This window comes from Vombatus ursinus, unplaced genomic scaffold (genome assembly GCF_900497805.2).
Source record: "Vombatus ursinus unplaced genomic scaffold, bare-nosed wombat genome assembly UNPS02014797.1, whole genome shotgun sequence".
In the NCBI taxonomy this organism is placed as follows: Eukaryota; Metazoa; Chordata; class Mammalia; order Diprotodontia; family Vombatidae; genus Vombatus; species Vombatus ursinus.
Genome location: NW_020954575.1, coordinates 4,345,443 through 4,367,127, shown reverse-complemented (window position 1 = coordinate 4,367,127; position 21,685 = coordinate 4,345,443). Strand labels below are relative to the sequence as shown.

Here is a 21,685-nt window from a genome sequence, read left to right as displayed (position 1 = left end):
TAATATTTATGGAAACACATGGTCCCTTCCCTCAGGGGCCTTCCATTTTCTCTGTCCTTCCATTCCCCACCCTGCTCTCCAAGGATAGCTTGGAGATAATTTGATGTGACATCTTGGCCTTCCCTCTAAGCTACTTCTTTAACCTTTTACAAGGCATGTGAAAAAAACAAATCAGCCTCCCTCTACCCTCTCATAAGCAATGAGGCCATATTTTTGTCTTTGTATGACTGCAGTGATGAGCCCAATACCTTGAATATTTTCCAGACCTGTGAAATCAAAAAATCACAGGTCTTGCACATAGTAGGAACTTAACAAATATTTGTTGAAATGATTATCAAATGATTTACTAAAAATGCTAAATTTCAATGCCTGGGCCATTGAGAGATCAAGTGACACATAGGCATTATGGATCACAGGCAAGACCTAAATCTTGATTTTCCTGGCTCTCTGGCCAGTTTTCCATCCACTGAACCAATCCTTTAAGACTGTAAATAAAAAAAAAAAAAGACTGTAAATAAGCATACAGTATTGACTTGCAATGATAGGAGGAGTTTTCTCCCCTAGATTTCCTTGTGCCAAAGAAATCACAGGTCTGGTTTAAAAAAAAAAAAAGTTTAGTTGCTAAATAAAGCATTTTGGTGACATTATCATAGCACCTGGCACATTTGTTGGTGTTCAGTTGTGTCCAACTCTTCATGACCCTGCGGACCATAGCGCATCAATAATATCCATGGGGTTTTCTTGGAAGGTACTAGAGTGGTTTGCCATTTCCTTCTCCAGTGGATTAAAGCAAACAGAGGTTAAGCAATTTGCCCAGGGTCTCACAGTTAGTAAATGTCTGAGGCCAGATTTGAACTTAGGTTATCCTGAATCCAGGCCTAGTGCTTTAATCCACTGAGCCACCTACCTGCCTCGTCTGGCACAGAGTAGGTGCTTAATAAAATGCAATGTGACTGAATTTAAACTTCAAAAGTGACCTCTAGATACACGAATACAGGCATATTGTCAGCTGACCTCATTAATTGGTTCTGACCAGTCAACTCCTCCATGGAGCTTTCCTTGATCCCTTATCCTCATGGAAATGTTTTCTCTTTCCTAAAATTTATCACAGTACTTCACCCAGCTCTCCTTTACTGCTATCATAGTCTTCCTTATGCATATATTTGTAGCCCCGGCATGTCTGGGCATACTCAGTTTGCGTAGCATGGAGGTGAGCTGAGGGGCCTTCATAGCATAGATTATCTAATGAGGGGGCCTCTACACCCCGTACCATGTGGGTGAGGGTAACCTCTTTTAATTGGCTGTCTGTGTCTTTAAAACTGTTGAAACCAAGGTGGTCCCTTTTCCCACCACTCTGTTTCCACAGACCTCTTTCTATTGTTCTCTTCTGGGTTACTCTTATCTGATGCAAACAGGCAAGATCTCAGTGCCATTAACTGAACCAGTGAAAGGGAAAGGACCTTCTTTCCCCTGCTCCTCTCTTACAAGAAACAGTCCCGGAGGGTGTTTGTTTCTTTTCTGGGTTGTTTGTTCTCAGTTTCAGAATGGGACTTCAAGTTATGGTGGCCTTGGAGCCAGGATTGCAGGTGGGATGGTGCAGTCAGCCAATCCAACATAAAAGCCCCAGAAGTCAGTATACCTGCGATTCTAGCTGGAGGTGGGATTTTTTGGACTTGGACCTGAGACTGTGCTCTACAGGAACTGAGTTAAACTATGAACCTAATCCCCTTCCCCTCCCCAAAGTCTGAGTTGGTGATGGGGTGGTGCTTTGGGAATTAATTACACTTCATATGTATTAGGGGAGTAGGTGATTATATTTGTGATTATACCCGTTGAATTAATATTTCTGTGTAAAAGCCAATCTGATTGTTAGTGGCTAAATGGACCTGGGGTGCAGGAGGATACCCCCTACAATTGAGGCAACAACGATGTGGGAGCTGGAGCCATTGGCAGAGAGCCTAGACACCCCTCAATCCCTTAAGGATATCAGAGAACCCTGAAGAAGTGGTGAAATGTAACACATCTAGTCTTTAAGTGGGTGGTGATCAGGGTGACTATGAATATATATATTATATTCCACACTCCGGCTTCCCTCTTCCTTGAGAGCAAGGACTATGTTATTTTTCATCTACATATATACCTAGTGCCTAACATAGTGCCCCACACAGAGTAGATGCAACATGAAGAGCTGGTTAATGAACAGTTAGAAAGGGAAGTGCGGATTATAAAGAGCCAAGATAGCTTTATCAAGAATAGGTCAGGGGCAGCTAGGAGGCGCAGTGAATAGAGCTCTGGCCTTGGAGTAAGGAGGACCTGAGTTCAAATCCAGCCTCAGACACTTAACACTTACTAGCTGTTTGACCCTAGGCAAGTCACTTAATCCCATCGCCTCACCAAAAAGCAAAAAAAAAAAGAATAGGTCATAGCAGGCTAACCTCATTCCATTTTTAGACAGGATTACTAAATTCATAGATGAGGGGATTGCTGTGGATATAATTTACCTAAATTTTAGCAAAACTTAAGATAAAGTATCTCATACTATTCTAGTGGATAATGTGGAGAAATGTGGACACAGTGATAGTACAATTAAATGGATTTATAACTTGTCAAATGGCTGACCTCAAAGATGAGTTATTCATGGTTCAACATCACTGTGTCAGGAAGCATCCAGTGGAGCGAACCAGAGATCTCCGCCTGGCCCTGTTTTATTTAACAATTTTATCTATGACTTGGATAAAGGCAGCGGTGATGGCATGCTCATTAAATTTCCAGATGATATTGATCTGAGAGGGCTGGCTAACACCCTGGATGACAGTCAGAACCCCAGAAGATTTTGATAGGCTAAAGCAGCAGTTAGCAAACTATGCCCCAAGGGTCAAATCCAACCTGCTCCTTGTTTCTGTATGTATCCTGGGTTTGATTTTTTAAAATATTCTTAGCTCCCAGGCAGTAGAAAAACAGGTCAAGGACCCGATTTATCTCTCAAGGAGGCATAATTTGCTGATTCCTTAGCTAAAGCATTGGGCTGAAGCTAATAAAATGAAATTCAATAGGAATAACATATTTTTTACATAGATACCCTCCATATGTATTCATTCATTCAAAAAGCATTTATTCCTTAGTCATGCATTTTCTCTGCATGTGTGCCCTTCCCCACCGGTGGTAAGCTGCTGGCAAGTTAACCCTGTGTGTACATGGCAGGGATCTCATGTTATTTGCTGTGCTTTTAGAGTTTGTATTTTTTATTTTTAACTAATATATCACATTAGTTAGGCTGTCTGATAAAAAGTAAACATTAAAGGGATAAGCTATGGCTTTGCTACAGAATGCCTCGCACTTGGAGTAACATTTCTGGGGGGTCTGCCTGGAAGCATGTGTTCTAGGCTGTTTCACAAGTCTTTATCATTTTGTAAAATATAATGTTTGGAATGGAAAATGAAAAAATTAAAAAAGGAATTGTCAAGACCAGGGGTGAGGAACCTGCGGCCTCGAGGCCACAAGTGGCCCTCTAGGTCCTCAAGTGTGGCCCTCTGACCAACTCCAAGTTCAGTCAAAAGGCCTCACTTGAGGACCTAGAGGGTCACATGTGGCCTCAAGGCTGCAGGCTCCCACCCCTGATCAAGACCCATATATATGGGTCAACTATAGTATTTTTTAAAATATTCATCAGCACCTTTGACACTAAGTTCACATCCTTATTATCCGGTGGGTCAAAAGTGAAAATTTTTAATGGAGTGATTATGTACAACTAAAAACAAAATATCAAAATGAAATGCTTGCCTGGCCAACACTCTCTAGCACAGGATATATCTTTACTCATGATCCTAAACATTTAGGGCAAGGAGTAGGCATGCTTTTTGCTCCTCTCCAGGAATGTGCTAGTGAATGTTTAAAAACCATGTATGACAGCATTTTAAAGCTTAATCTGCATTATAGTCATTTTCTCCAGCAATTTCTTAAGCCAAGACAATCAACAAAACAATAAATCAAGTCCTGATCTGTAGTGTTTGCTGACTTCCGAGGTGTAAAGGCTCTCATTGACAATTTAACAACTGACTTCCTGTGGAAGCTAGCTCCAACACATCCCTGCTCCTGACTGACATTCTTAGCCTTTCCCCCTACAACTGAGAGGCAGCTTGGCATAGTGAGTGATAGTGGGTTCAAGTCCCCCCTCAATTATATGCTGGCTGGGTGACCCTGGCTTGGCCAGTCACTTAATTTCTCATTACTCTAGGCCAGATGTATCAAACTGAAATAGAAAGTGAGGCCGCAAATTGACGTAGAAAACCACAAATTAACATTATCTATGTTGTATTGTGTTTTTATTTGTTTTCTTAAACATTTCCCAATTATATTTTAATTTGTTCCACTTTTGCAGTCACTTGGGGAGCTTAACATCTCTGCTCTAGGCTACTTGCAAAAACATTAAATTACAGTGAAGTTGCCAACTTGCATTAGTAGAAGTAATTTACTTATCTGGGCATTTCCTATATCAGTACAATAACAGGTCCAGTCCTTATCCCCCTATCATTGTCACTCAGCAATTGCTTCTCTTTTCTGTTCTTTTCTTTTTTTTCTTCTTTTTTTTTTTTAGTTTTTCTTTTTGGTGAGAGGCAATTGGGGTTAAGTGACTTGCCCAGGGTCACACAGCTAGTGAGTGTCAAGTGTCTGAGGCCAGATTTGACTCCAAGGCTGGAGCTCTATCCACTGCACCACCTAGCTGCCCCGTTTTTCTTTTTGAGTTTCTCTTTGAGTTTGATACATCTGACCTAGAGTAGTGAGAAATTAAGTGACTGGCCAAGCCAGGGTCACCCAGCCAGCATATAATTGAGAGGGGACTTGAATCCACTATCACTCACTAGTTGCTTCTCTTTTAATAGACTCCACTATCAAGATCCTGGTGATTGTTACTTACTGGCCCCCAGCTTATTCTCCATCCTTTCTAAAAGAATTCAGTGCCTGGCTTATAGTTTTCCTCTCCTTTCCACACAACGTCTTTATAATTTGTTGTTGTTCAGTCATCTTTCAGTCATGTCCAGCTCTTTGTGACCCCATTTGGGGTTTTATTGGCATAGGTTCTGGAGTGGTTTGCCATTTCCTTCTCCAGCTCATTTTACAGATGAGGAAACTGAGGCAAACAGGGTTAAGTGACTTGCCCAAGGTCACACAGCTAGTAAGTGTCTAAGGCCGAATTTGAACTCACGAAAAGAAGTCTTCCTGATTCTTTTTTTTTTTCCAGCTGGGCAATGGGGTTAAGTGACTTGCCCAGGGTCACACAGCTAGAAAGTGTTATGTGTCTGAGGCCAGATTTAAACTCAGATCCTCCTGAATCCAAGGCCGATGCTCTATCCAACCACCTAGATGCCTCAGTCTTCCTGATTCTGTGCCCAGCACTCTATCCACTGCACCACCTAGCTGCCCTTGTCCTTGTAATTAGAGACTTCAATTCATATATTTATGTCTCCATAAATACTTTTGCTTCCAAGTTCATTAACCTTCTTGACTCTCCTGATCCACTTCATACACACATGGGGATGGTCATACCCTTGATCTCTTCCTTACCCATAAGTGTCTCATCTCCGCTACCCAATACTTTGATATTTTTCTGACTATACTGCAGATAATTTATTGGGGCAGCTAGGTGGTGCAGTGGATAGAGTGCTTGATCTGGAACCAGGAAGACCAGAGTTTAAAAGCAGGCTTAGACACTTGGCTGTGTGACCCTGACCAAGTCATTTAACTCTGTTTGCCTCAGTTTCTCATCTATAAAATGAGCTGGAGAAGGAAATGGCAACCTATTGCAGTATCTTTACCAAGAAAACCCCAAATGGGGTCACGAAGAGTCAGATATACAAAAACGGCTGAATAACAATCTCCCTCCCTTCCAAATCTCCTTGTGCCTCACCCCTCCTAAACCAATTCTCCATCTCTACCCTAACCTCCAGTCATTCCATCCTTCCTGGCTTTCTTAGGCCATCACACCTGCCATGCCCTCAGTTTCCATGAAAATACCATAATCATCTAGTTCCAACTACACATTGTCCTCTACCCTTTCCATCTGTCTTGCCACTGAAACCTCATATATGTGTTCACTCGTGGGTCCTCAATGTTTAACATAGTGCTTCGCATATAATAAGCCCTTAATAAATGCTTTTTCATTCATTTCCTAGAGAAGCACTTATATTGCCTTTCTCTTTCAGAGGAGGCTGGTGCTGGAGTCTCACTAAAACCTAGCTTGCCACCTTCAGGCCACAGATGGATTTACACAGACCATTCTGCCCAAGATTAAAAACACATTCAGCAGATTTTCCACTAGTATGGAAATCACAGGTTATTGACCATTCCAGTAGGTCTCTTTGTTCATGTAGTTCCTTGCACCTGGAATACCAGTCTGCACCATCAGAGATACCAGAGTGTGTGTGTGTATCTATATATCTATATAGATACACATATATATATATGTATGATATCAGAGATATCAGAGTCTTTAAGGCTCAGCCCTTAAGCTCTTCCCTTCATCAACTTCTTTGTTGTCTTTGTCACCTCTCCCATTAGATTACAAGCTCCTTGAGGACAGGTATTGTCTTTTGCCTCTTTTTAATCTTCACAAAGCACAGCACCTGGTACGTAATAGGTATTTAATACATGTTTATTGACTCACTGATGGATCATCCCCAGCCAGAACCGACCTCTCCTTTCTCTGATTTTTTTTATTACTTCATACCACTTATCACATAGTGCCTTGTATTATAATTATTGGTGTTCTCATTTCCCCTCCTCTATAGCAAACTTCTAGAGGATAAAGAATGCTTTTTATAAATCTTCGGATTCTCCATTGTCCCTGCATAACAAACACTTAATAAATATTTGCTGAAGGAATAAGAAATGAACCAATGAACAAATATAGCAAGATCATCAGTGAAATTTCATGGAGAGGAAGATCTACTTCACTGACAGGTCAGTGAAATTCCACAATTATATTTAGAAGTAAAAAAGGAAGGCCGCCAGCATTTTGGGTGGACCCCTTTGTGGCAAATATAGGTATGGATAAGAGTCACACAGGTTGGGAAGCTCTGAATGAGTTGCTATCTGCATCATTAGATTGAACATCCAAACCAAGGAAGTCATAGATAAAGTAGAATATTTGGATATCCTGAGGTCACACCTGTCCCCCAGTAATGCTAGTGCCTGCCCTCTTGATATTACTCCTAATTTTTCATATATGTATATCCATATATATATATATCTACACATGTGTATATGTGTGTATATGTATATATAAACACATGCGCATATGTGTGTATGTGTACATATATATACATATGTGTGTATGTATATAGAGAGATAGATAGATGGATTGTACACAGTTGTTTGCCCCCATTAGACTGTGAGCTCCTTGAGAACAAGGACTAGTTTTTGGCTTTCTTTGTATCCCCAGCTCTTAACACGGTACCTGACACACAGTAGGCATTTAATAAATGTTTTTATCCTGTATATATCTAGCTTGTACATAGTTGTCTGCATGTTGTCTCTCCCATTATACTGTGAGCTCCTTGAGAGCAGGGACTGCTTCTTGCCTTTCTTTGTATCCTATTCTTTGTAGTGCCTGAACTCAGTAGGCACTAAATAAATGCTTATTGACTGAATGACTGCTCTGTAGCTGATTAACTATTGAGTTAGTCATCAGATATCATTGGCAACAGTGGCTATAAATATTTCATCCTCTGTGATCCTCAAAAACCAACCCAACCAATTGGTATTTTTTAAATGATTCCTTGGGATCTAGTCCTGGACTAAGCTCTCCAATGCTGACTCTGGATCACTAAGTCAAGAACGGGAATGTAGATTATTTCACTTCAGGTCTGATACAGGCATAGTGGTTATCTCTGTTAATTATCTTTCTTCTTTAATTCCCAGCCTGCTTCTTTTTTGTTTAAAGGAATACATAAAGGACTGCCCACTTGAGCAAAAAAAAAAGTATATCATGCTACCCTCTTCATTCCTGTTTGCTCTCTCCATTAGAACTCTCTCTCTCAAAGGTTACCAGTGATCTCCTAACTGCTAATTCTGACGTCATTTTCTCAGTCCTCATCTTACCTGACTTCTCTGCAGTTTTTGACAGTGCTGACCATCACTTCCTTCTAGTCTCTCCTTCCCTTGTTTCAATTACATGGCTCCCTCTTAATCTTCCACCTGCCTCTCTGACTCTTCTCAATCTCCTTTGCAGGATCGTTATCCCCCGCAATGAATGAACAAAAAACATTTATTATGTGCTTACTGCATGCCAGCCATTATATTAAACACTAAGGTTACAAATACAAAAAGTTAGATAGTTCCTACCTTCAAGGAGCTCACACTCTAATAAGGGAAGCCAACACATAAATGGTAATGGTGGCCATGAAAGGGAATTTTGGTCTCAGGAGTCACAGGAATGGTGGGTTGATCCACAGCGTAGTCCAGTGATGCTCAGACTTTTTGATCTCAGGATTCCTTTATGCTCTTAAAAATTATTGAGGATTCCAGAGAGCTTTTGTTTATCTAGGTTACATCTGTCAATATTTACTATATTAGAAATTAAACAGAAAATTTTAAAATATGAATTGATTTATTAAAAATAATAATAATAAATCTATTACATGTTAACATAAAATAGCCATATTTTCCCCAAAAAATGAAAAGAAAGTCATTATTTTACATATTTTTGCAAATCTCTTTAATGTTTGGCATACTAGAAGACAGCAGGATTCTCATTTGTTTCTTCATTCAATCTGTTGTCATTTGTTGTTTTGGTTCAAGTATATGAAGAAAATCCTGCGTCACATAGATGGATAGTTGGAAAAGGGAGGAGTATTCTAATGGTCAAATAACATCTTAGTATTATTATGAAAATAGTTTTGACCTTGAAGAGCTTCTGAAAGACTCTTGGAGATCTCCACAGGTTCAAAGACTGCACTTAGAAAACCAGTGGGATAATCAATTGACACACCTTTTTCATGAGCAATGGCAATATTAATTTGATTACTATGCCCAAGGCAAGAAGTGAAAGAGAGTGGGGAAAAGAGGGATTCACATAGCAAGATGGACTGAGTGGACAACTGGATGGGATATGAAGGCGAAACATGATCTGGTCTTGAATCTGGCTATGGTGGGCAAAATGAGTTTGAAGTCATTCAATAACCAATCAAGTCAGCTGGGCCCCTGGGTAAGATTTACAAAAAGAATGGATTAACTTCCCAGGGCATCCCCCAAAGGGTCTATCCTGGGTTCCCTTTTCTTCTTTTCTTCATATTCTTTCAGTTGGTGATCTCATTTGTGCCCATGCATTCAATTATTATCTCTATGTAGATGACTCTCCAATCTATATATACAGCCCTAATCTCTTGCCAGAATTTCAGTTCCACATTACCAAAAGCCTGCTGGGTATCTTCAACGGACTGCCCAAAAGCATCTCTAACTGAATATGTCCAAAGCAAACCTTATCATTCTTCAACAAATCCTCCTTTCTTCAAAACTTTCTTATCTTTGTTGAAGGCACATAATGTAGTTTCATAAACTTGAAAGTCATCTTAACACCCACTTTAGCCTCATTCTCCCAACCTCCATTTGAACTGGCAAGGTTGGGTCCTCAGAAGGCATCTGACTACTGCTCCCTCAGGGTTCTAGGAGTAACCCTGAAGGGCTAGGATTTTCTAGTGCTGTTGCACATGAACCCCTATTGATTATTAATTATCTAGCCAGAATTAATAAACTTGTAAAAGTAAGTATTTACTAAGGCATTATAATAAGAAAAGCTGATATATAACATCCCTCCACATTTGAGGCATAATGTCCCCTTTCAGACAAGGTCCCTACGAAGAGTGGACTCAATCAAGCTTAGAGAGACAATGTTGCAAAGGGATAATTCACAGTCCCTGGATACTGAAAGTCTTTTTCTTTGTTCATGGAGTCCTTATGAAGTCTCACTTGGTTGTAATAACTCTCTGCTAGGTTCCCAGGTTTGGTACCAATGTGCCGTTCTTCAGTGTATTCAGATTTTCCTTCAAGTGTCTCAACTCCTGATTCAGATCCTGACATCAGCCAGTGGCATTCTGGGGACAATGCTTTTCCTTTTATACTGAGTGCCATTTGAATACTATAGCTAATTTTCCTTTGGAGAACCATTAATATCAAATAGAACAATTAGAGGATAAAGTAAATTGATAGAGTCAAAAGGATGGTATGGACTACAAAGCAAAAGGGGAAATGATGAGGAATATGGTTGGGGAGCTGTTGAGACTAAGGAAAGGACGTTGAGTGGAGACTCAAGTTACTATTTTAAGAATTGATAATATGGAGCAGCTAGGTGGAGAAGTGGATAAAGCTCTGGCCTTGGAGTCAGGAGGACCTGAGTTCAAATTCAACCTCAGACACTTGATACTAGCTGTGTGACCCTAAGCAAGTCACTTAACCCTGATTGCCTCACCAAAAAAAGCAAAAAAAAAAAAAAAAGAATTGATAATATGGCTGTAAATTTTTTAACTAGGTACAGAGGTTGAGGTAGAAATCCCCTAAAGAAGTTTTAATTTTTTTTTCAAAATCTGAGTATAGAGAGCAAGTGAAAGTGTTCAGTGACTTATAACAGTGTGTGACATTTGTATTACTGTTACAACCAGAGATGATTATCAGTATTCCAAAAGGACACTGATCTCTTTCTTGGAAAAGAAGATAGAGGGACTTTAGGAACTTCTCTCCATGCTCCAAGTTGTTTGGGACAATGAAGTCTTCTAAAGGAAACAGGAATGAAAAATCAAAGAGACAAAAAGAGATCTAAAGAGGACAGATGTGACTCCTAGAGAAAGATTGGAGATTGGAAGAAGAATATTACCCAGAGAGGAAAAGACAAGGAAAAGGACCACTGTAAATTTAGAGCCCACAAGTAAATTTGAGGCTCTTCCTGAAGAGGGAGCTGTATGCTTTGAGAAAGAAGCAGCTTGTTGTCCTCTAAAGAATGATATAGTACAGCAGTTCTCAAAATGTTGTCCAGGAACCCTCAGCGGAGCCCAAGACTCTTTCAATGGGTCCATGAAGTCAAAACTAGTAAGAGTGTAATGGAGTCCTGGGACAAAAAAAAAAAAAGAACCACTGATATAGTAGATCCATAGAAGACATCAAGCAAGAGATCATCTAGAAAAGAGTGGTAATAGTGATTCCCTACTCTGGGGTACTGAGGTAACTATTTGTCCACTGGAAAAACAACAATCGAGATCTGTTATCTTCTTAGGATAAGTATCTGAGACATATACCAGTGAACTTCTCAAGACTTGTCAAAATGTATGACAACTACCCACTTCTGCGTGGACACAAATGAGGCTGCCAAAGGAACTTTAAAAATATTGTTAAAGATTATGAAGCCTTGAGCAAGAAACTGAAGACCATAAGGGCCCAGGTTGTGTTTCCTACACTGTTGCCCATTGAAGACAAAGGATGCAGAAGACAAAAATGAATTTAGGAAGTGAACACGCTGGCTAAGAAGGTGGTATCTGAGAATGTGATTTGAACTTCTGGACTACAATTTGAAAAATAGTACTGACAGATTCCTGGTCAAAGATGGAGAACACCTAATGAAAGCTTGTAGGAATGTGTGTGTGTGTGTGTGTGTGTGTGTGTGTGTGTGTGTGTGTGTGTTGGATATCTTGCAAATCTAATGAGAAAAGCTTTGAACAGAGATGATATAGGTAGAGATATACACCAGGTTAAATACCACAATGAGTAGTCATAATAATAGAAAAAAAGCAGTTAAGATGCCATTAAGTTAACAGGAGACTGAGGGAGGAGGTGAGGAGCTCCAGACCTTGTGTTCTGCCTCTTTTTGCATTCTAGAGATCAGAAAGCCAGACCAGAGCCTTAGTCCCCTGAGCTAATTAAATTCAAGGATAGTTTCAACACCTTTTAAAGAAAAACTAACCTAACCCTCATGGGACATGGGGCTTTAAGATATTGCTTCCACTACAAATGGAGCACTCTGGGGATTTGTGGTTCACCATCTATTGGTTAATATTTGTATCAAAGACTGGAGTAAAATTTTATGGGCAGCTAGGTGGCATGGTGGATAGAGTGCCAGGCCTGGAGTCAGGAAGACCTGTATTCAAATCTGGCCTCAAATGCTTACTAGCTCTGTGACCTTAGGCAAGTTACTTTACTGTTTGCCTCAGTTTCCTCATGTGTAAAATGAGCTGGAGAAGGAAATGGCAAACCTCTGCAGTACCTTTGCCAAGAAAACTCCAAATGGGGTCATGAAGAGTAGAACACGACTGAAACAACTGAACAAAAACATTATAGATGGTATGCCTTTCAAATTTGCCTACGACACTAAGCTGGAAGGTTTAGTTAATACAGTAGCTGACAAAATCAGGATGTAAAAGTATCTTGATATGATGGAGAATTGACCTGAATCTAAATAGGTAAATTTCAATAATTACCTTTGGATCCAAAAAAAAATCAACGTCCCAAGTATAAGATGGGGAAGGCATGATTAAGAAGCAGTTCATCTGAAAAGGACCTAGAGGTCTTAGTGAACTGAAAATTCAGTGTGAGTCAGCAGTGTAGCATAGAAAACAAACAAACAAAGTTAATCTTGGGATGCATTTGTAACCCTAGTCCCAAAGCTCATTGGCATGGGACTCTCTTCTAAGTGATGGAGATGAGTCCCCCGTCCTATGTAAGGGACAGAAAAGAGTTGGAGAGAGTGAGAGAGCTTCATCTTCTTGGAGTTCTCTTCAAGTTTCAGTCCCAGCAGTAATTTTGCATAGTTTTTGTCTTCCAGCTTCAAGAAGGAAGATGGAAGAAACCAACCCTACTTCAGGTTGCTGAAGGAAAAGACTCTGGGAAGACATGAGAAGAGCTGGCAGTCTCCATTAGGTCCCTATCCCTAACTGGCTACACTAGAGATTCTGGGGAGTTTCCCCTTGGGTGAAATCTAGAACTCTCTGTTTTGGTCAAGTTGAGTTTCCTCACTGCCAATGGGAGACTTCTTTAATTTGTATTGTCGGTATATATTCTCTTAGGTATACCTTTTCTGATTTCTGTTTTGCTAGACAAATAGACAAGATATTTTGCAAGAGAGAAGAGATATTTTATGGGATCTTTTATGTAGTATACATCTGAGTTTCCTTTCTCTCACTCCCTGAATCTATCCTTATAATATATGTGGGAATCCATCCCTTATTTTCAAGTTACACATTATTGTAGCCATTGTATAAATTGTTCTCCTGGTTTTGCTCACTTCACCCTGCATAAGTTAATAGAGTGCTTCCAGGTTTCTCTAAGTCTATTCCTTTCATCATTGCTTACAGTGCAACAATATTCCGTCACATTCAAAGTGGTAGTGGATAAAGAGCTAGATTCAGAGAATTCATGTTCAGCCTTTGACACATACTGGCTGTAACCTAGCACAGAGCATGCATTTAATAAATGCTTTTTGAAATATTTATTGATAAGATGGAGGAAAACAAACCAGGATGATGAAGAGCCTTGAGTCTATGTCATATATGGATTGTTGGATTTTTTGTTTTTTTTATGAGGCAATTGGGGTTAAGTGACTTGCCCAGAGTCACACAGTTAGTGAGCATTATGTATCTGAGGCCACATTTGAACTCAGGTCCTCCTGACTCCAGGGCCAGCACTCTATCCACTGTGCCACCTAGATGCTCTGTCATATATGGATTGGTTGAAGGAACTGGTGACATTTAGCTTGGAGTAGAGCAGACTGGGGTTGAAGGTAAGGGGAGAGGTTCAGGTGGTTCAACAGGCATGAGAGTTGTGTTCAAGTATTTGCAGGACTACTATGTGAAAAATGGATGAGACGTGTTTTATTTGGCAGAAAAGGACAAAGTCAGGTGGAAGTTGAAAAGGGTCAAATTTAGGCTTGATGTCAAGAAAAACTTCCTATCATTTAAAGCTGTTGAAAAGTGCTTTGAAAGAGGCCACTTTCTCCCTCCCTGCAGGTCTTAAAGCACAGACTAGATGGTCACTCATCAAGTATTCTATAATAAGAATTTCTTGTACGTATGAATTGAACTAGATGGTCCACTGATGTCCCTTCTAATTTTCAAATTCTGTGATTCCTTTTCTGCCTCTTCATCCACCCTCAATTTTGTGCCTGCCCCTTCTGCCTCTGGGCTTCTCAAAGATCCACTGCTCTGACCTCAGGGAGAAGCATCAGAGCTTTTCATGGGGCAGTCACAGGAAACAAGTCAATCTTCTTCATAGAATGTCAACATTGGAAGGGAATTCCAAGATCATCTATTCCAACTCATATCTGAACAGGAATCTTGCTTGCAGTTCTAGAGGGCACATCTTCCAAAAGGGAACTGCCTGACTTCACAGGCAAAAAGACCGTTGAGGGATAATAAACGGGACTGTGGGTTGGTAGCAAAAGCAAATCTTTACATTTAAGTCCAGGAGGCAGAGGTAATTGTCAAATGTCCTAGGAATAAGTCTGGAACAGAAAGTAGGAAGCCCATTTCTATTGCTTGTTTTTACCATTGCTGCTAGAACTAGAAAAAGCATCGATGAAGCCATGTCATTTTTGTGGCAGAAACTTGTACAGGGCCTAAGGAACTCTCATGCTCACAGCAATCTAGAAATCTCATTCTTTATATAATCCTCGTGAGAGTTTGCATGTTTTCCTTTGGTTTTGCCCTGATGGGTATAATTCCCAGGCAATTGTATTGTTTGTTGTCTCAGGAAAGTAGAGACCTAGGTGATACAACAGAGACAGCATTGGGTCTGAAGTCAAGAATACCTAAGTTCAAATCCAGCTTCAGAGACATACTAGCTGTGTGACCTTGGGCAAGTAACTTACCCTCAATTTCCTTAACTATAAAATGGGGATAATAATAGTACCTATCTCTCAGGTTTGTTGTGAGGATCAAATCTGTCAATATTTGTAAAGCACATGGCACATTGTTAGTGTTATATAATGCTAGCTCTTATTGTTATTCTTCTTCCCCCTTTTGCCTGGGTGCTGATTCCCACCCATCCTCATCCAAACCCCTGCTGGAAGGAATCCAGAATCCTTACTCCACTCTAAACCTGTTTTTCTCAAGTTTCCACAGTAACCCCAAAGACAACAGGAGATGGAGTAAAGGATGCAGGTATTCCCAACTTCAAATTATGTATTGATTTTTTTATTATTTTCCTTTTATGTGTTTTATCTACCACTAGGATTTGTAATGGCACCAAGGCAAGAAATAAATGCACCATCTTTCTATTTTGAACAGGGCTAAGCCATATGTTTATTAATGATGATGTCTGATATTTATTTTCTATTTTATATACCCATAGTCTAATTATAGTAAGTTATATTGTTCATACTTTTAAAAATTAATCATACTTATGCCAAACTCTTCTGTTTTCATTGTTGATATATAGATTTAACTCTAGACTTTTTCATCATGCAATTCGCATGCAGGAAAATAACGATGCAGGGTTTAGTAGACAAACCTTACAAAATAATATATTAAGTTCTAAAATAATCTATGAATTTTAAATCTACTTACTATTTCCTCTTGAAATGCATGTTTTTAGATGTCACTGGCCAGGCTCTACTTGTACTGAAATAATAATTATATATATATATATATATATATTTTTTTTTTTTAACGCATCACTAATGCCTTGCCTGAACTTCTACACTGAAGTGCTTTGTTTTTTGGTCTTTCCAAGTCTTAACTCCTTGTTACTGAAAAAAAAAATGTTGCTAGTCATAAAAGACAGAATGGAAACTGCCTCAGACAGGAAAAGCTTGGGATGCCATTATCTACCTTGTTATGATCATTCCTAATCTTTCATTGCTGTAAAGCTAGGAGGGATAGCTCTTGTGTTGTATGACAGAGCCAGAATCCCAAAAGGCCTCATCAGGCTAAGAGCTGGGTTGAATCTATTAAAACAAAATTTATTAGGGATAAATGTGAAGTCTTATACTTGGGTTCAGAATTGCTTCACAAGCATAACTGGAGTGGGGTGGAGGAAGCAAGGCAACAGTCTGTCTAAAAAATATCTGGGAGGGGAGGGATGAGATGGGGAGAAAATTTGGAACTCAAAATCTTGTGGAAGTGAATGTTGAAAAGTAAAAATAAGTAAATTTTAAAATAAAATAAAATAAAAACCAATCCAAAAAAATCATCAAAAAAAAATCTGAGGACTTCAGTGGACAGCAAGCTCAATAGAAGTCAACAACATAATAGAGGCAATGTGATCTCGAGGTGCATTTAGAGGGGCATAATGTCTTGAGCTAACACATCCCTGATTAGGTAACTTCTGAAAGCCCTTCCAACTCTCAGGTTCTCAGTAACCCTCTCCTCCCCTCTCATGCCTTCTTCCCTCCCTTCCCTTCCCTTTCCTCTCTTTAACGAGTATCTTTAATTTGAGTAACTTTAATGATTACAGAAAATCACAGGGTCCTACTGCTTTTAATGTGAAAATCATTTTAATGATAGCTAGCATTTATATGGGCTTTAGAGGCAGCTAGGTGGCTCAGTGGATAGAGCACTGGGCCCAGAGTCAGGAAGACCAGAGTTCAAACGTCACCTGAGGCTCTTACTAGCTTTGTGACCCTGGGCAAGTCACTTAACTTCTGTTTGCCTCAATCCACTGGAGAAGGAAGAGGCAAACCACTCCCGTATCTTTACCAAAAAAAAAAAAAAAATCCATGGACAGTAGTATTGGTGTGATATGATCCATGGGATCGTGAAGAATTGGACACAACTCAACAACAACAAAATCTAGTCTTTTATGTCATGTGATCCTCTGAATAACCCTGGGAGATAGCTGCTATTATTATCCCCATTTTGCAGATGAGGAAACTAAGTTTGAAATTGGTTAAATGATTTGTCCAGGATCACACAGCTAATAAGAGCCTCAGGTGATATTTGAACTTGGGTCTTCCTGACTCCAGGTACAACACTCTATCTATTTTGCCATGTAGACCAACTTTTAGAGAGTATGAGACCCCACCTGACTAGGAAATGATATCATATAGATATGAGATGTTACCTGTATGAGCTATACAATATCACATAGGCATGAGCTCTATGATAGCTATAACCTGTCCAGAATGTCCTTGACAGCAAAGACTATTTCTGTGCTCATAAGACTAAAAAGACCTATGGACAATTAGTAGACTTTATCAATCGTATCACATGATTAGGCAACCATTATTTACTTAGCCTGGCATTAGTCCAGACCTGGACCTGGCATCAGACTAGAAAAGTCAGCCCATCATAGAAGGCCAGTTTTTCCTGCTGCCAGGTTTCTGAGGATTACAAATCTAAGCCACATCCCTTGAAACTGTGATTCAGAGCTGAGATGATGATATGAGAGTCACATGAAGGCCTAACCTCTTTATAGCTCTAAATCCTATCATCCTGTGTGTTCACATTATCTGCTGTGCTGAGGGTTTGTCAATGCAACCAGACTGAGAAATGAAAGCATAAAAGAGGATTATGTGGCTGTGTGACTTTGAGTCTTCTAACTTATGCCCCTTTTTCTTCTCAGATCTCACAAAATATTTTGATGCATTCATCATGCATTATTTTGCCAAGCTATATTTGAAGTTGGAAGGCAAGGGCTTGAATTTTGACTTTTATTAGATATATGATCACAGGCAAATCACTTCACCTGCCTGAGTCTCAGTATTCTCATCTGTAAAATGGGCTTAATATTTGCACTAGGGTCTTTGTAAACCTTAAAGTGTTATGTAAATATGAACTATTATTACATTCTAGTGAGTACTTCTGGCTCATAATCCAGAGCTATAGGGAGGCTACATCTGACCTTCAAGGTTTTAGGATGCTCTCAGGGGTTTGGGGTTTCCCTTTCTCCAATGCTGTCAGCTCCTGCCCCTACCAAAGTGTTTCCCTCACTGTTGGATTCCACTGACTTCTCTAGTTCCATTGAATAAATTAACATCAATTAGCTTTAATAGATGGACATTTACTTTGAAGATGCAGCAAGAATAAAGTATAAGTATTTATCCTAATACCTCACAGGCAAACTCTCCCCTACATCATCTCCATCTCTCTGAAGAGTAGGTTGACACACAGTTCCTATGCAACTTTAGTCCCACCAAGTTTAAGTCCAGACGCAGCATGACTACCCAGTGAGTTCTGATCTCGGCCACTGCTGGTCTGGGTCCAGAAGGTCACTTCTTGCTCTATTGTAACATCGGCTGCAGACCCTGACTTTAAAATGCTGGGAAAGCTAGGGCACCCACTTAACTTTTCAAAACTCCTAAGAGTGGAGGTTCCAACCCCTTCACTCAGAACAGAAAAGACAAATCCACAGATCAAGGACCAGGGCCCATTTCACAGGGTCACCTCAGACAGGTGAAGATCCCAAGGTTTCTCCCCTTACAGCGGTCACTGTTTCTTACTTGACTCTGTAATTGTGGGAGTCAAACCACCAGAGCATAGTTAAACAGAATGAGACAAAGAGGAAGCTGATTCATGCCTTTTTAAGATGCCCTCAATTTTAGCTATACAGCCAATCCTCCTCACCATGGGCTTAGCAGACCAGAAATAATAATAATAATAAATATATATATACATATATTTAAAACAGCTAATGTTTATTAAGTGCATATTATGTACCAGGCATTTTACCATTATTATCTCATTTGATCCTCACAACAATCCTAAAGAGGAAGTTGCTATTATTATCATCCCCATTTTACAGATGAGGAAACTGAGGCATATAGAAATTAAGTAATTTGTCTAGGGACACACAGCTATTAAGTGGCTGAGGTGGCATTTGAATTCAAATCTACTTGACTCCAGGTCCAGGGCTCTATCCACTTTTCCATTTCATCATTTAGCTGTTACATAATAGGAGATGCCATCTGAAGCACTCCGAGCATTTGCCTACTCCTGGAGCAATATTTCTCTCATACTTCTTCCAGGGGTATAAATTCTCTGAGGACAGGCAGTGATCTTTATCCAGATCTTGTATTCACCCTCCAAGCCCCACGGTGCCTCCTATCATCTAAAATCATATTCCTCCATCTGCATTTTAAACCTTCCACAACCTGGCTCCAACCAAGCTTTCTCCAATTTTTCTACCTGAAACCCTTCATAAGCTTTGTGTTGTGTGTGTGCTTTGTCCTTCCTTCTCGAGGAGTACCATGACATCAGGAAGATGATGACATGGCTTGCAATTGACTTTGAGTGAGGGAGGGCTGTGCAAAATCATCAGCTTCACTTTCTCTCTTTCTCTGCCAGAGCCATCTGGGTCCAGTGGCCAGATATAGATCAGGAAGACTGGAGATAGCCCAGGATGCAACCACACTTTACAATTCTGCCAAACTAGCCTTCCAAAGGTTCTTCACATGTGATCCTCCATCTCACCTCTTTGCATTTGCACAGACTATTTATTTCCCCTTCATTTTCACCTACATCTTGGAGAAAGTGAGGCTGGCGACTTTGCACAGCCCTCCCTCACTTAAATCCAATTCACTTGCGTGTCATGGCATCACCACCCTGTTGTCACGGTCCTCTTGGAGAGCGGACATGCAACAACAAATATCTTTTAGAATTCCTAACTTTCTTCAAAGATCACTTCGTGTCCCTTCCTACATGAGACCTTCCCTGAAACCCTTGCAGGCTAGTTCCTCCTCAGGGACAATTACTGACATTACACTCACTTTGTAAATAATTGTTTCTTCCAGACGGTATGCAAGCTCCTTGAGGGTAGGTGTTGTTTCATTTTTGCCTATTGACTGCCAGCACAGTGCTCCGGACACTACACGATACTGTTATTTCCCTGACTTCCTCTAATGCAGATGATAACCCTTTATTACTAGTATAGTATTTGAGAGACGATTGCGGCACAACGCGCAGCTCCAGGAAACGTAACGCGCCAAGTCGAGACAACCACGCTAACGAACGCCCAGGGGAGCGGGAGCGCGCGCCACTTTACTACAGCTCCGCCTGCGCACGCGCATGAAGAAGCAACTGGGCCGTGCACAAGAAGGTAGCTAAAGACCGTCCTGGGGGCGCTTGCCATTCTACTATGTCCCTGACTGCGCAAACGGAACTCCTCTGCACGAGGAACGCCTCGCCGGGCGGCGCGTGCAGCCCAGAACACGGCCGTTAGTAACGCAGCCTACTAACCCCGATTCAAAGGGTGAGAGTGCCGCCCCGCCTTTCCATAGCTCGTCTAGAGAGGTGGGTCTCGTGCAGCCCCTCCCTCGTACGTCCAAAAGAACGCACAGAAATAAACACGCAATTGTCATCAGAATGCGCCCTTTCCTACTCGTCATTTTCTCCCGGACCAGTAGGTGTCACCCTGAACTACCGAGGGCTAGGTCTGTGTTAAGCATTCGAGGTTCCCGGCGGATATGCGCTATGGCTGCTGACAAGGGAGCGGTCGGGAGTCCACCAAGACGATCTGTCCCCACTAGCAGTCATCGGAGACACAGGTGGGTAAGCGTGAGGAGGAGGAGGGAGTCCAAAGACTGGCAGGCCGCAGGGTGCTAGAGCGGGGGAAACTACAAATCCCAGCAGGCAAAGCGAAACGCGCTGCATATCGTTCCCGAGCATGCGCGAAGCAGATTTACTCGTAGGGCGTGCAACGTGTGACTGGCGGCTCCCGGAGATCTCGTGCAATTCGTTTGTCCCGGACTGGAACGCGGCCTAACCTGGACTTGTATGCTTTCTGGCCTAGGGTGCTTTTAGACCATAAATCAAGAAAATCATTAGGCCAATCCCCACATTTTACAGATAGGTAAACTGAGGCCCAGACAGCGGATGTGACTTGTCCATGATTAAAGAGTCAGTAAGCCAAAAGTGAAAAAAGAGGCCTCCTGACCCCAGGCCCAGTGATTTTTGCATTATGTATGTGCACTTTGTCACATTGAGGGTCACTTGCTGACACTCAATGCTACTGTTGTCATGATTTTTCACCACTTACCCTTTGGACCATGAATCAGAATCACCCAAGCCTCCTCAAATCCATTACTTTATCGACTGGATATGGGTAGATTTGTGACCTGCATACCAGTATTCTCTGAGTCAACATCAGCTTTTCCTGTGCTAAAGGTTTGATAAACCATTGGCTGTATTGTCAAATAGGTTATGCTTTGACCAAGTACTTCATGTGTCCAGTTCAGAGGTCTCAGCATTTCCTTGATTTAAAAAAACTGAAAGGGACCTAAGAGGCCATCAAGCCCAGCCCCCTCACTTTGCAAATGGGAAAACTGAGGTCCAGAGAGGTTAAGTGATTTGACACGGGGACTATGTCACGTTCCAATATAGTGCAGTAGCTCCCTATCACCTCCAGGATTAAATATAAATTCCTCTGTTTGGCATTCAAAGCCTTTCATAACCTCTCCTCCTTTCCACTTTTTCTACACTTTACACCTACCCCTACTCTCACCCCAACTCTGTGATAGATGATGCTGGCATCCTTGCTGTTCCTGAACCAAGATACTCCATCTCCCAACTCTGGGCATTTTCATTGGCTATCCCCCTATGCCTGGAATGCTCTCCCTCCTTATTTCCACCTCCTGGCTTTCCTCAAGTTCCATTTGAAATCTCACCTTTTACAGAAAGTCTTTCCCAATCTACCTTAATTCTAGTCCCTTCTCTATGTTGATTATTTCTAATTTATCCTGAATATAGCTTGTTTGTGTCTAGTTTTTTGCAAGATT

The 21,685-nt window shown here is 40.9% G+C and overlaps 1 protein-coding gene across 2 annotated transcripts in view; it reads left to right on the top strand.

Annotated features, from left to right (window-relative positions):
• Positions 1 to 19,994: 19,994 nt before the first annotated feature.
• The window catches only part of DHX40 (DEAH-box helicase 40), a 48,666-nt gene continuing 46,975 nt past the window's right edge, over positions 19,995 to 21,685 (top strand). For both annotated transcript variants that reach the window (XM_027870647.1, XM_027870646.1), the window contains exon 1: positions 19,995 to 20,455. In XM_027870647.1, the coding sequence (XP_027726448.1) occupies positions 20,274 to 20,455 (182 nt within the window). In that variant the 5' untranslated portion in view covers positions 19,995 to 20,273. The remainder of the gene's footprint in view (positions 20,456 to 21,685) is intronic.